The sequence below is a fragment of the Diuraphis noxia genome, unplaced genomic scaffold (genome assembly GCF_037042655.1).
Source record: "Diuraphis noxia isolate RWA-SAM2 unplaced genomic scaffold, SU_Dnox_SAM2 contig0003, whole genome shotgun sequence".
Classification (NCBI taxonomy): Eukaryota; Metazoa; Arthropoda; class Insecta; order Hemiptera; family Aphididae; genus Diuraphis; species Diuraphis noxia.
The window spans coordinates 32,564,187-32,578,551 of NW_028301713.1; the positions used below are offsets into that span (position 1 = coordinate 32,564,187).

The window sequence follows — 14,365 nt, forward strand, 5'->3', positions numbered from 1 at the left end:
CGTACGTAGTATATAATATAAACGCACGTATAGGTTATATGATGGGTCCAGGTGCAGCAGCAGTACACAAGAAGGGCACCCGTCTGCATCTAAATACAGATTAAATCTACAACGGGGTGGAATCATTACACAAATAGACACAAACCAAACGAATCCGAGAAAATAATTTACGTATAAGTGCCAGAGAAACTAAAAAATAATGGTTCTTTTAAAAGAGTGTTTATAGCCTTATAGAGTATAGGTAGGTTAGGTTATATATTTAAATTGGCTATAACGCGTGCGGTGTGCACGGCGCAGTTGACCAGCAATCGGTACCTATTTTTAAAATTATTCTTTTAATCAAATTCGTTCATTTTTGTAAATTATTAAAATTTTGGAGTTACCAAACTTACGATTAGATGGAGGGGAAAACATAATTATATTCATATTATTGAAATATATCTCATCTGTAGTATGCGAGATCTATGAGGGTAGGTCTTGCCGCCACCCACTCGGAGTCTCGGGTGTTAGTATAATAATAATAATAATAATTGTGGATATTACATAGGTATATAATATGATACGGTGTACACTGTACAAGATAGTATTACGCGGGTAACGACGACTTACATTATTTTTTTATGACGGCGCGCGGCGTCGCGTTTCCCTGGCTCACCCGTGATTCACCGCCGACGGACGGACGCCACGATACTAAGATAGAGACCCAACACGAAAACACGTGTCATAAATTGTTATTATAATGAAATTGTACAACAGTGCAGTATAGTAGCATTGTGCATTATGTTACCGCACGGCGTCTCGTACAACGATTGTGCAGTAAATTTAAATTTTACATAGAGGTATTATTTGTACACTTGTTACGATCGATGGGTTGTTACGAAACGATCGATTTGTAATCGTAGTGTGGTATATGCGGTTATTGTAGGGCCGTTCCTATTATTATGACGCACCGCGTTTGCCCTAAATACCTACGGGCTCAAACAATTAGGACCACTCCTCGAAACAGCGGTGTCTGTAGTTCTGTACTACAAATTGTCCGCTGTGCCGTTTTTAAAACAACATCACAATCGCATCGAATCGTAAAATAATTAATACCTATATGGTTAGAACTTTGACACAACTTTTACAGTTCGACAGAATTTAGACAATAGAACGATATTTATTTACCGATATACGTACGCTTGGATATAGCATAGCCGCAAATACACCTAAACTCTAATGTTGTACTTTAGACTTGTAAATAGTACTTACCGAGATATAATTATAAAAAAAATACAATTGTACATTTGCGTTTAAACAGCATAAACCAGGTATATTAAATAATATTTTATACACTTATACATTTCAATATAATAATATGATGATTATGCCATATTGTTGCAGTGTACATTGCTCCTAGACTACAATAAAACGATTATCTAAAACATTTCGAGAACAAAAATATAAAATTTCAGATCATCATGTGATGATTATGTATAATCGAGTGGACAATAATAAAATAACGAAAACCGTCTGCTGAGTAATAACATTTGACATTTAAAAACCAGAAGGTTTCGAATAACTGTCTAATCGTCGCTACTCGTGTTCGCGGGTTAAACTCAGAAGGTACCGACGAAAAATTGTATAGCAATCGTTTATATTATTGTCTAATACACACGGTTCGGTATCGCCGTATATTATCCATAACCCACCACCCCGCACATCTACACCCACATGTTCAAGCGTTTAAATATTATTTATTTATTTTTGCATAACTGTGCCTACAGTGAACATTGAATAAATAATAATAACAACAACAACAAAAATATCAATTATTATTGACAATGACGATGAAAATGAAAACGGCCAAAGGTGAACGGATATCGCGACCCGACGACGTCTTGAAATGCGTCACATCTTTAGCGACCGATATTTAATATTATTGTAAAAAGCAGTGATCGATATCTCGTTGCAGCGGTAAACGCCACAATATTCTCGACGATGACCGCAGCGCGCGAAAACGCATCGTAGCAGTACTGTTGTAGAAGTAGTTATTTAGTACTGCAGTAGTAGTAGTAGTAGTATTAGTAGTAGTAGTAGTAGTATTAGTAGTAGTAGTAGTAGTAGTATTAGTAGTAGTAGTAGTATTAGTAGTAGTAGTAGTAGTAGTAGTAGTAGGATAGTAATAGTAATAGTTTTGTAGAGCGGTATTTAATATTTTATTAGTACAGTACCGCGAGCAGCGGAACGGTTACAGCGCGGCGTTAGTGGTGTCTGACGGTGTGCAGAGCGCGCGTCGGTCGTCGATTTCCCGCGCAAAACCGGTCGGGGTAACACTGTGTGCCGGCCGCCCGCCCCACCGGGAACGGACGACACAGTCGAGCGCGCGCGCGACCGTTATCCAACCGACCGATTTTCAAATTCAAAATCGTCAACGAACGTCGAGCAGCAGCCGCCGTCTCGCCGTCGTCGTCCGCGCGAAAACCGAACAGTTCATTTATTTTTTTTCACCATTCGTAAAAATATTTTTAAACCGTCGTTTTTCGCCGCCGCCATCCACCGACCGGCTCGCGGATTCATTGCCCGGTACACGAAACACGTAGACGCGCGGGTTTCGTTAAGCGACAGTCTTTCGTCGTCATCAAACGGGGCGCGAGCAGGCAACAAGCCACCAGCACATCGCCAGTCAGCCATGGTGTTGTCGGACGTCAACGGAAACGGTAAGAAGTCGGCGGCCGAACGGTGGCTGAGACAGCGCAACGGGCAGCGGGCGTCGGCTGTCCGGTGCATATTCGGGCCGCCCGAGAAACGGGCACATCTCATGGTGATCATGCGCAACGAGGCTGAAATGGAACGGAAGCGGATCGAGTTCGCGGCCCGGTACGAGCCGGTGGGCATGTCGCCGAACGAGCGGCGCAACTTCTTCGCGGGACTCATCAAATCGCCGTCGACTCCGTCGCACCATCATCACGGCAACGGTGAGTAGACATGCGTTAGGGACTGCGATCGTTGGCGTGAAATTATTGCATCCGCGCCCGATCGGAGCTATAGACATCGTGGTGCCGGCATAGGTATTATTATTGTAGCTTGCGCCGAGTGGCGGTCGCGTTATACTCCGTGCGTTCGGGCGGGCGGCCAAACGCGCGGGAAAAATCGGATCGCGCTTGACTAGATCGCGACGACCGGCCGACGATTATTTTTCCACATTCGATATCGAGTTAAATATTTATTCGTCACCAGCTAATACTATGCCGATCGAAGATTTCAAATAATTTTTTTCGTTCGTAATTTTTTATCCATCCGGCATACCCGGACGTTTGCTCGATTTCAAGCGCGTTTTGTGTTTAAGACGGGAACGAAACAATTATTATGTAATCATCGTCCACCGACCGCTGCGGATTACGAAACGTTTTAACAATCGAAAATCGGAAGGTTTACGACAAGTAATAATATTATTTATCGTCAGTCGGCCGTGCCAAACACGTGCTCTCTCGGTCCCCACACACCTGTTGCTGTGCGCACATCGATCTTGTCCCTTCGAACACCTTTTTTTGGGTTTGCGTCTTCCGTGCCGTGAAAACCGATAATGTTATGTTTTCGTACTCTGGCGGTTTATACGTTTGAATATGATGCAAAGGCTTCGGTCTTGCTAGTCGCCATAACTGCGAGGTTAGGTGTCGTCGTCGTCGTCGTCGTCGTCGTATTACGTAAGCGGTAAACAGACGTATCGCTGCAATCGAGGTTAATATTAATTTTATTGTTAATATTAGGTATTTTACTAAATAAACAAGAGACTTATGTCTGATTGTGTGTATATGTGTGTGAGTGTGTGTGTGAACGCGTGTGTGCCCGAGGTGAACTTTTGACGACACGATAATCGCGATAACCACAAATAAAATATTTAATTATTGATAAATCGCACACACCAGACAAGGCGAGTTATGCCGTATGTATGGTTGAAGTTGGAAACGACAGGTCGGAAAAAAATTGTATTTAAAATGGAGGGAGATTCAGTCGTGCTCGCCCGGACAAACCACGGGCGTCGGCCCCGCGGCAGGTCCGCGTGCAGCGGTGGTGGCGTGTGTAAGGCGTACGCACGTATTTTGCCGCCAAAACCTCTACGGTAGTCGCCCGCCACATCTGCCCTACTCGGTAATCCGACATGATAATATATTATATTATAAATTATACATGTTGTATACGATACGGTCTCCGTCCGGATCGAAGTAAAAAAAAAAATCCTTTTTTTTTACGATTTTAGGTTAGGTAAAATAATGGTTGTGCGTGTGTGTGTGTGTCGGTAGGTCGGCGTCGATATTGCGGTCGGGGGTGCAGTGGGGGCGAGGGTCGGTTGAAATTTTAAAATGCACGAGACGTGCGCCGCGCGTACAACGACGATCGATATATACGACCGGTATAATAACGCGCGTTTTTCATTCTTCGCGCTCGACCGAAATCGAACGTGACACTTTTGAAAACCGGTATTTTTTTCGAAAAAACGTACGGCGCGGAGACGACGTGTCATCGTGTCCGTAAACGGACGGCGGGAGTTTTTTCTCTCCTAAACCTATTGCGTACACATACAATATTATTATTATACGTGCAGTCGTTACTTTTATTGTACACCCGGATAAACTCCTCGTGTCGGGGTCGTCGGAATAACATTAGAAATCAAGCGCACTCGTAATAACTAATAACGTGTCCCCGCGATGCACGTGTGTTGGATTTCGAAAAAAAAAAAAAAAACCGAAAAACTTGTATAGCGAGCACAGTGAGTTCCAAGGCCTCCTTCGGAGCCGGTGGTGGTGGTGGTGATGATGATATTATTGTTATGTGATATACATACGCGTACGTGCGCGAAAGGGAAAGAAACGTTTTACGTGGTGACAAAAAATTGGCGGGAAACGTGTCCGTAGCACGCGCTTCGCGTAAAAAATCGAACACGAATAATAATAAAACTACGACGACGTTTAGTGGAAAAAAAGCGTCGCCGGCGGACGACGAAAGGGGAAAACTGCGCGGAACAAAAAATTGACAATATACAAAACGGGTTTTGGACGGCGCGCGGCCAAAAAACACTAATCGGCCCAGCGGTGTGTCCCTGTCGCGACGCCGATATCACACGCGGCCGCGCGCGGAGAATGTCTCCGCCAAGGCCGTTTAATAATAATGCGCCTGCGACACGGCAGCTACCGTTTTGTCGGTGTGCGCGCGCGCGCTCTCGTAAATATAAATTGGGCGGGAAAAAAGCGACGTACGCTAGAAAATTATTATTATTATTATTATGTTTTATGATCAGTCGTCGTCGCGTACACCTCTGCGCGATCGACGCGGCTCGTAATAACGCGTATCATTATTATTACTATTATTATTGTAATATTGTCGACGAGTTTTTTCCTACCTGCCGCCGACCAACGCCTCCCCCACCGTGTCCCGCGCGCACCATCTCATCTAGATTAGAGTGAAAGAGTTCCTTGTGGCGAGAGGGGGGGGGGAGCCCGCGCGCGCTTATGTTTGAATTGTCTTTTTTTTTTTTACGAATTTCGTTTTTTTTTTCATTCTGTTCGACAAGATAAAAAATAATAAAAATGAAAAAAAAAACGTTGTCGACCGGTTTACGTATCATGGATAACGAAAATAATATAAATTATTGTTGTATTTATATGCGCTCTTACCGAATATGTGTCTATACAAATAATAATTATGAACATTACAACGACGGTGTGACGAAACCAACTGTTGGATTTCAACCCAATCGAAAAACTCGATCCGCGGCGGATTTCCTCGTATCGCGCACGGCTGCCATTACAGTATTCGTAAAAATATCAAATTGAATATTATTACATTATTATTATTTATTGTATGATACTGTTATCGAACACAGTCTCTCGTCTCTCCGGTACACGACGCGATGTGTTGCAATGCACAAGCGATAACATTTTTATTATTATTCCGTTTGCGCGTCGTCGTTATCTGCATCAGTGAGCAGCCGCGGCCATTCTCCGCTGATTATTATTATTTATTACGTCTAATATAATATACATGTAAAATGTATACATATATATGATTTTGACATGTATTATGGTACATTATATTATTATAAAATTAAATAATAATTATGATTGTGTTGTACTTATGACATGTACAATTTTTTTCACGACGATAAGTTTTTTTTGGTTGTTAACACGTCGTCGTTTTCCAGATAAACAATCCGATTTAAGTTCTCGGAATCGGATGGACGACGACGACCTATCGGTCTGTTGTGTATTATTGTTCCATTTTTTTTTATCATAGACAAAATAATAATTGGTCGTTTAACCTTGAAAAACAATAATACAACATAATGGCCCGTTTTGAACCGCGGTCTTAGTAGCTTGTTCTAGAAAACGTTGGTTTCCGCGCTCCGCCGTCCTCTCCTATATTATAATATTTTGTCACCGCGCACACATCATTTATAAAACATTAAAATTTCGACCGACCAGGCCGTCGTCACGACTCACGAGTATGTAATATGTATATTAATATAGCTTTCGCTTCGCTCTCTTTCCTACGACCATTTGATATTATCATTCCAATTTCAGGCGTACCGAATTTCCATATTTTTTTTTCGGCATAATTACACCGCGTCGTCGTAATTACACGCACAATTTGTCCAACTCGCGCGCCTGATATCTAAATGGAGTAAATGGACGTTGAACGACGCGTATTTGTATAATAAACGAATAAATATTCTTATGTGTTGTCATGTGTTGCAATCAATATTGTCGATAGTCGTTCGCAATCCGTAGTAGTAGTTTATTGTAATAATATAATGAACATCCAACAATAGAGGTAGGATACAAGGAAACCGGCCGTCGGACCAGATTGCCGAAAATTATCCGTTTCGTTGGATTTATTTTGTCTTCGCATACAATCACATTTGAACGGTTATCGCAGTGTCTTCTCTTATTGGCCGGGAAAGAATAGACATAAGGTTATAATCGTCACAAAGGTCTAGGTCACAAATAAACGTTTTATTGTTATGCCGAAGCTGTCCAACTGCTCCGTTTCCTCTCTTCAATTTTAGTAGGTACAAGGAACATATTATATTGCTTATAGCCCCTAATCCGTTGGGTATAAAATATAATATACGATAATAACTAATAAGCATATAAATATAATATTATATACTTGTACTATTGACAAGACCGTGCGTAAAACTTGATGCGATCGTAAAGAGCAAAATCGATTGTTTATCTCTCAATAGGGTTTGGTGGTGAGGGAAAGGGCAGTAATGCTAGTATGCTAGACTATTTTATTTTAACTGTCCCGCGCCGGAAAGACGTAGCACGTCTGCGAATAATAGATCTCTATATATCCATCCACGATAACGCGTTTCGTTCCGAAACACAATAGCGAAATTGCCGTCGCTCCCTGTACACTGCAGCCAGCAGCAGTATAATATTATTATACAAGTACAGCAGCATGTGTGTGTGTGTGTTAAATAAGACACACACACAAACGCATATAACCTGTTGCCACAGAGGACAAAAGATTAAAAAATAATAATAAATAAGTAAACATCCATATCCTTCTCACAAGGATTTAGTCGGAGAAAAAAATTGCAGATGGTGAACGTACACACACATACACACACCGTACAACAGGTGGTTAATTTGCAGTCGAGCAGCTGCTGCTGCCGCGGAGGACATTAAAAACGAGTAGATTTTTTTTCTCGCCCACCGTTTCTTTTCCTTCGTATGTTACGCGTGCACTGCTCATATATAATATGATATATAATATACAGTGTGTTTCCTGCGTTTGCGGATGTGCTCACCGCAGAACACGCGTCATTAGGATTAGGTCATCTCCGCGATTCCTGGTACAATGCACAGTGCACACGCGTATAGTTTTTTCGTATTTCCGTTTAGTCATATCTTTTAAAATCCTGCGTCCGTTCAGTTTCGTAGAATACAAGATTTTACACGTATAATGTCGTGAAACCATATAAATTTATACACTAATCTAATACAATATGCAATTTATATAATATACGACGAAGGTTATATATTTCCGTTATAGCTTTGCCTGAACTGTCGAGTCGTCTTATATGGGTATTATGTTTCAGCTTTTGAACTTGTTTGATAAAATCACCACTCGACCGTGTTCTAGCTCTTGTCACTTATTGTTGTGTTACTTTCTACCGCGGCTCTCCACAGTCCACAGCAAGTCAATTATAGCAGGCTAGAAATCTTGGTCCATTGTAAACTCAGCTTTTGTGTTTTTTATCAGACGAGACTATGGACTTCTCAGTTTTTTCGGTTTTTGTTTTCTTTGGGTTTAAATGTGCAACATAGCAACAATTTAAGGGGTACCTGCCCGTAAAAATGTTTTAATATGCTTCATGGGCTATTAGTTATTACTTCACTCGCATCGAAACTTTATACAGTTCCTATACCTATTATAGGAACTTATAACACATACACTAACTGTATTTGTATTTATATAAATCTAAATACTCCGAATAATATTCTATTTTGGAATATAAAATTAAAAATTAAAATACACTGTTATTCAAAAGAGTAGAAAACTTAAAAATTTATCTTCTCTTGTAATGACTTACCTATAATTATGTAAAAGAAATCGTTAGAAAAATGAACGTTTTTTGAAATAATGAGTGCCTTGCGTTAATTGATCACCCCGTACATTAATTGTTGTACTTTACACTTGTAATATATTGAGAAAATTATTTGTATGGAAGAGTGATTAAGTCACCGGTTACCCGCTGTGTTATGATACTTTAAAATTACAACTTTATATGTATCATAATTATAGGTACTAGGTAGTTTTCGACGATTGTGAAATTATGGATCAAATAATATTATAGTATGTATTGATACAATTCCGATGAATAATATATAGTTTCGTATATGTAAGTTGACTTGTCCCGGGTTTTATATAACTAACTTTACTGTGCTATGCGCCTATATATACTGGTATAACATACTGCAAGTTTTGTTTCTCTGTTAACAATTTAACATTCATATTATATATTGGTTCCGATAAACGTTTTTTTTTCATATGAGGCGTACCTATATACCTACCATGTGTTTTTTTAACAATATCTTTAGACATTAGAGAAAAGTTTCATTTTCCTGTAAACTAAACAATTTAGGTGATATAATATATTAATATTATCATCACCGTGACTGTAAATATTAAAGGTATTGTAAATTAGTACAGTTCAATTTTTTATGAGGATCTGTTATTCAGAAACCAAATAATAGATACATTTATGATATAGTTTTTTCCAAAACATTTTTAATGTAATATAATAGTAATAGTCGCATGTAAATAGGTAATTGTGTTTTTTTCTTTACCATTATTGTTATAACATCGAACTAAATGTCATCTATAATACCACTTGACGTTGTTGTATTATGTATACAGTATATTATTTTTAATGTATTTAAAAACAAAAAAAGTTTAGAACGTTCAAAACGTCAAAAAGCCGTGAGCATCGTAATAACAATAATACTCGTATAACAACATATCAAGCACATTTTTTTCTCTCCATATTATCTTTATACATAAATACGATTTTACATACTGTTATTATTATTATACGCATTATTATAATTATGTTGTACAATTGTAATAACTTCTTATCGAAAAAGAGTATTAGAGATAAACCAATATGTGCATAAGCACACGCACATATATAATAACTTATAATATAATACACGTATCAATGTATCATATACATAGGAGAAAAAAATTATTCCCTGCGCATAACTATATCATAATAATAATTCATTATTATAACATATTATATTTTCATCGATATGGTACGGCAAAACGTCCCAAAGTCCAAAGTGCTCGATATCTTATTAACGTTGAATAGCCGTAAATACAGCTGCACGGTTGGGATGTTTAAAAAATGAGCAAGTCTAATAGGTACGTTACAAATCACATAATGTCAAGGTTCTAATCCGCCTAAAACAATCGCTCGTGTATGTTACAGTAAACCAGCGACGTATTCGAACGCGGAAACCGCCAATTTTGTGGTTTATCATTATCAATGAAACCGCTGTCGTAATTTACGGTACCCGACAAATGAAACAAATCTGTTTATGAGATTAATCATAGTAATACGATGAACTACTTATATAGGCCGGAAAATTTCACAACCGTCATGTCATCACCTCATCAGTGTCGTGATATACTATTATATTATTATTATATTCTGCTGTATTATTATTATTATTACAACCGCCGTGAACTTCATATTATGTTCTACATTACGACCAAGCCTATTAATTGATAAATATAAATAATAAATGTAGTTTTTTAACAGTTACTCATTACTCATAACAGTCATAACATTATATATTAACACCATAAACTAATATGCAACGGTTGAAACATCTATGACTTTTAAACACTAAATCTCCGTCATCCATTGTTGCAATTAATCGCTAATGAAAAAATATAACGGCTGGGCCGTAAATTTAGACGCGGCCAACGGGCACATATTATTTATTCGTTTTTATTTATCTCCCGAGTTTATTAGGCGATTAAATTCAATCGTGTGTCGCCTCCTTTTTGTTCATACAGATTTTCGGCAGTCTCTCCGAGACAAGTAAAGTCCAAAAATCATCGTGTCGTGCGCGTGTTTATCATAAGCAAATAAATTAAAATCACATTTCCTATTAATAATTATTTGCAAAACTTTGCGGACCGTTGATTGTCATTCACACTATTTGACGTTTAAATTGATTGTGTATATATCAATCTGGAAATTACAAACGCCGAGGAAAAACAAAATTCTTCAAAAGCGCTATAGCGTATACCTATATCATGTAAATTATTTAAGTGTATAAAGACGAATAATTGCTCTAATTTATTTAATCAGTTGAAATTATTTACCAATAGTAAAACGTGCGTATTATAGTACTTTGTTTTTAATTCAAAATTGTATGGTCCTGCACCGTGTAACAAATTTTAATTGCTGGTTTAATTATATATTGTTTTTAAACAAACCCTATGTTTGTCCAAAGTACAAAATAATAGTACATTTCACTCCTCGCGTATTACGAATAATACTTACATAATATTTTAAAATATTCTCTAAACGAATGTTTAAAATTGAAAAAATTGGTCTTAAATTTTGTGTGATTTTTGATTTCAGAACATAATTCAAAAAATTCGAAAGCCGATAACCGCAACCACTACTTCCAACAGCAGCAGCAACACCAGCAACACTATTACCAGCAGCAGCAAAAGAACAATAGTTTCAATCAACCATCCGACGACGAAAGAAATTGACTACGAAATTGATCGACTATTGTGCGGGAGGGGGGACATATCATAAATCGTTATCGATATTATATATAATGTTAAATTGTACCTAAATCGCAACGATCTCTAGCCCCAAACTCGTACAACTTTATAGAAAAGATTCACTTTGTCCATTTCCTCTTCTACGTCTGTCTATGTCACGAATCGTCACATTTGTTGCACGAAATCCGCGCGTAATTTAGGTTTATGGGTGTATAATCGGGTTATTAATAATATTATATAATTTAAAGTGTTTTCATTTCATTTTTGTTCCGTTCATTTGTACGTGGCGCATAGTTGTTTAGGGTTTGCCAACGACTACTTTTTACCTATTATATATTACTGCCTAGTGCCTATAATAATATTGTTTGTTAGATTTCTAGAAATTTAACACGTGCTATAGCCGGTCCATAACATAATTTATTGTAAAAGTACGCATCATACTATTTCTATTATATTATATGGTGCGATTGTTGTCCGAGTCATGCACCTACACTACCTTTCATAATATTTTGATGATGCTCAAGTGTGCATGTAAAATAAATATTATTTTATATTAATACGATTGTCAATGAACAAAAAAAAAGGGGAAAATATTCGACAAATGAATATTTTTACAACTTACAATCGTTCTGAGTAGTGTATGTGTGTGTGTGTGTGTGTGTGTGTGTAACAACGTGCGTAATAATTATTCACTCCCTGCATCTACACGAACTCAGATAGAAGAGGTCAATAAAACTATAACAAACGACTCGGTTCAACTGTAGTATCGAATAATAATCGTAAAATCATTTAAATTTATTACAAGTCGTATTCTTTTTTTTGTTTCTATCTCGTCTTCGCTTACTGTCATTACTAGACAAAAACGCCGAGATTTTACATATAAATATATATTTAATTTATATAATTTTTTTTAAATACATTTTCTCCCTTCTCTCCTCTTTTATAAAATGTATTCATCACCAGATACTCAATTGCAGCTATATATGACTAAATATATATATATATATTAGCTGTTAAAGAAATATTATATGCAATATAAATGCTAGTCCAATTTGTTATGGTGAGAAAAAAAATATTTATGCGTTATTGAAGTAATGTTTATATTATATATTTATTTACAAATTAATATTATTATTATTATTATTTAATTATTATATTTTTTTTTCTAATCGACGAATTCACGATTTTAATATGCATAAATTTATATAGATCCCTAATATTATTTTGTGTGGTTATTTGCTTGATATATTAATATAATATACCTACAGCCATATAGACATTTTTTTATTAGTCAAGAATACTGATTTTTATTTGCGACGCAATAAATATTATTATTTTAATTTTGACTATTTTAACTATTTAAATTATTATTAAAAATTAGATCGATATTATATTTAAATCGTAAGTAGTATACCTATATTTATAGAAATGTAGTATGTAGAAAAAGATTGTCACACGTGGAAAGTGTCATTGAGATTTATATTATTATATTATATTATATTATATTATATATACGTTGGTGTTTGACGAAAAAAATATATAAACGACTTTTTTGTGTTTTTAATTGTTTGCTTTATTTGTTCGAGTATAATACCTGCTTTACTCTTCTAGCGGCGATAACGTTTCCCTGTAAGAGAGGGAGTGTTTTTCCCGTCGAAAGTTCGTCTTCGTTTTTTTTTTTTTTTTTTATGGTCACAGTGACCGTGGGACTCGTAAGTCGCGCTTGTTGAGTAGATACAAATATTAAAAAAAAAAAAAAAAAACTGTTATACCATCACGTGGGTACGTGATGTGGTTAACTGGGGGTCGGATGCGTTTCCGCGAGCATAGCGGCTCTCAGCAGTAAGAAAAATAAGAAACCAGCAGCGCGCGAGGCTCATCGCTCAACGTGTGTGTACACAAAAGAAAAAACACCTTCACGCCCGTATTTTATATATTTATTTTTTTTCCTCAGGCCGGAGGAGGAAGTGCGGCCGCGGTGTGTATGTGCTAGCTAGGTGTATATAATATAATGCACGTGCAGTGCACGTTTGTGAAAATATATAATAATAAAATGTGTATAAGTTAAAGAAGAAGTACATACACCGCCGACTACAATGGGTAGCGTTCTCCATCCGTGTGCATTCGGGGAGATGACAAAACACATGACGTCCGCATCCGGTCGTACGCGCGCGCCTGTTGTGACGCCAGCGGGCGCGCGTGTGTGTGTATAATACACGCCAGCCGTTGACGGTAAGTCACACGGTGTGCGTGTGTGTGTGTATTTAAGGTATATAGACCGGGCGCGCGTATCCGGTTTTGCGGTCTGCGGTGACATCGTCGTCTTCTCGACGACCGTACGACGTCCGCCGTGAAATAAATCTCTTCGCCGTCGCGTCCCATTAATTATAATCAAAAAATAACAATATTACTAGAGTTACCCTCTTGCACACGTGTGCTGTGTGCGGTGCTTATACTACTGTTGTACCGGTGTGCGTGTCGGCCGTATACGGAGCCGCCGGGTGTACATTTCGATCGCTGCGAATCGTATTTGGGGCGCGACTTAGTATTATAATATTACGTCTGTACACCGTATGTACGTCATCAGTACATCCGATGATGTGTCGTTTGCATGGGCGTAGCGAGGGGGGGCACTTGCCTAAATCCCTGAGCCTAAAATTTAATTTTTTTTTTTTTAAATTTGTAATGATTAAGTTTTACATGAAAATTGAAATATAAAATGTGATATAAGAACATTCAAGTCTAAAAATAGTTTAGTGGGACAGAGTGTAGTTTATCGATTGGTCTATGTGTAGATTATTCCTAGGTTAGGTTAGCTAACCTAACCTAACCGATCCTAGACGATTGTCATTAATATAATTGTACGTACAAAATTGTTTTTTTTTTATTTATTTTATAACCTTACCGGTTTTTTCTATTTTACTTTAAATTATTAATATATTTATTATTGGCATTTTTATAGTCTTGTTTTAATTCCCCCCCTAATTGAAATCCTAGCTGCGCCATCATGGTCGTTTGTATCACGCGTAGGTAGATTTTTACTTTTGAACGGTCTCATATAATA

General features: G+C 37.5%; 1 protein-coding gene across 1 annotated transcript; it reads left to right on the forward strand.

The window, feature by feature from the left end:
- Positions 1-2,264: 2,264 nt before the first annotated feature.
- Positions 2,265-12,865, forward strand: LOC107166085 (uncharacterized). The gene is made up of 2 exons (XM_015514620.2): positions 2,265-2,957; positions 11,150-12,865. The coding sequence occupies exons 1-2, from the start codon at positions 2,672-2,674 to the stop codon at positions 11,284-11,286; spliced, it is 423 nt and encodes a 140-aa protein (XP_015370106.1). The 5' UTR covers positions 2,265-2,671; the 3' UTR covers positions 11,287-12,865.
- The last annotated feature ends 1,500 nt before the right edge of the window (positions 12,866-14,365 follow it).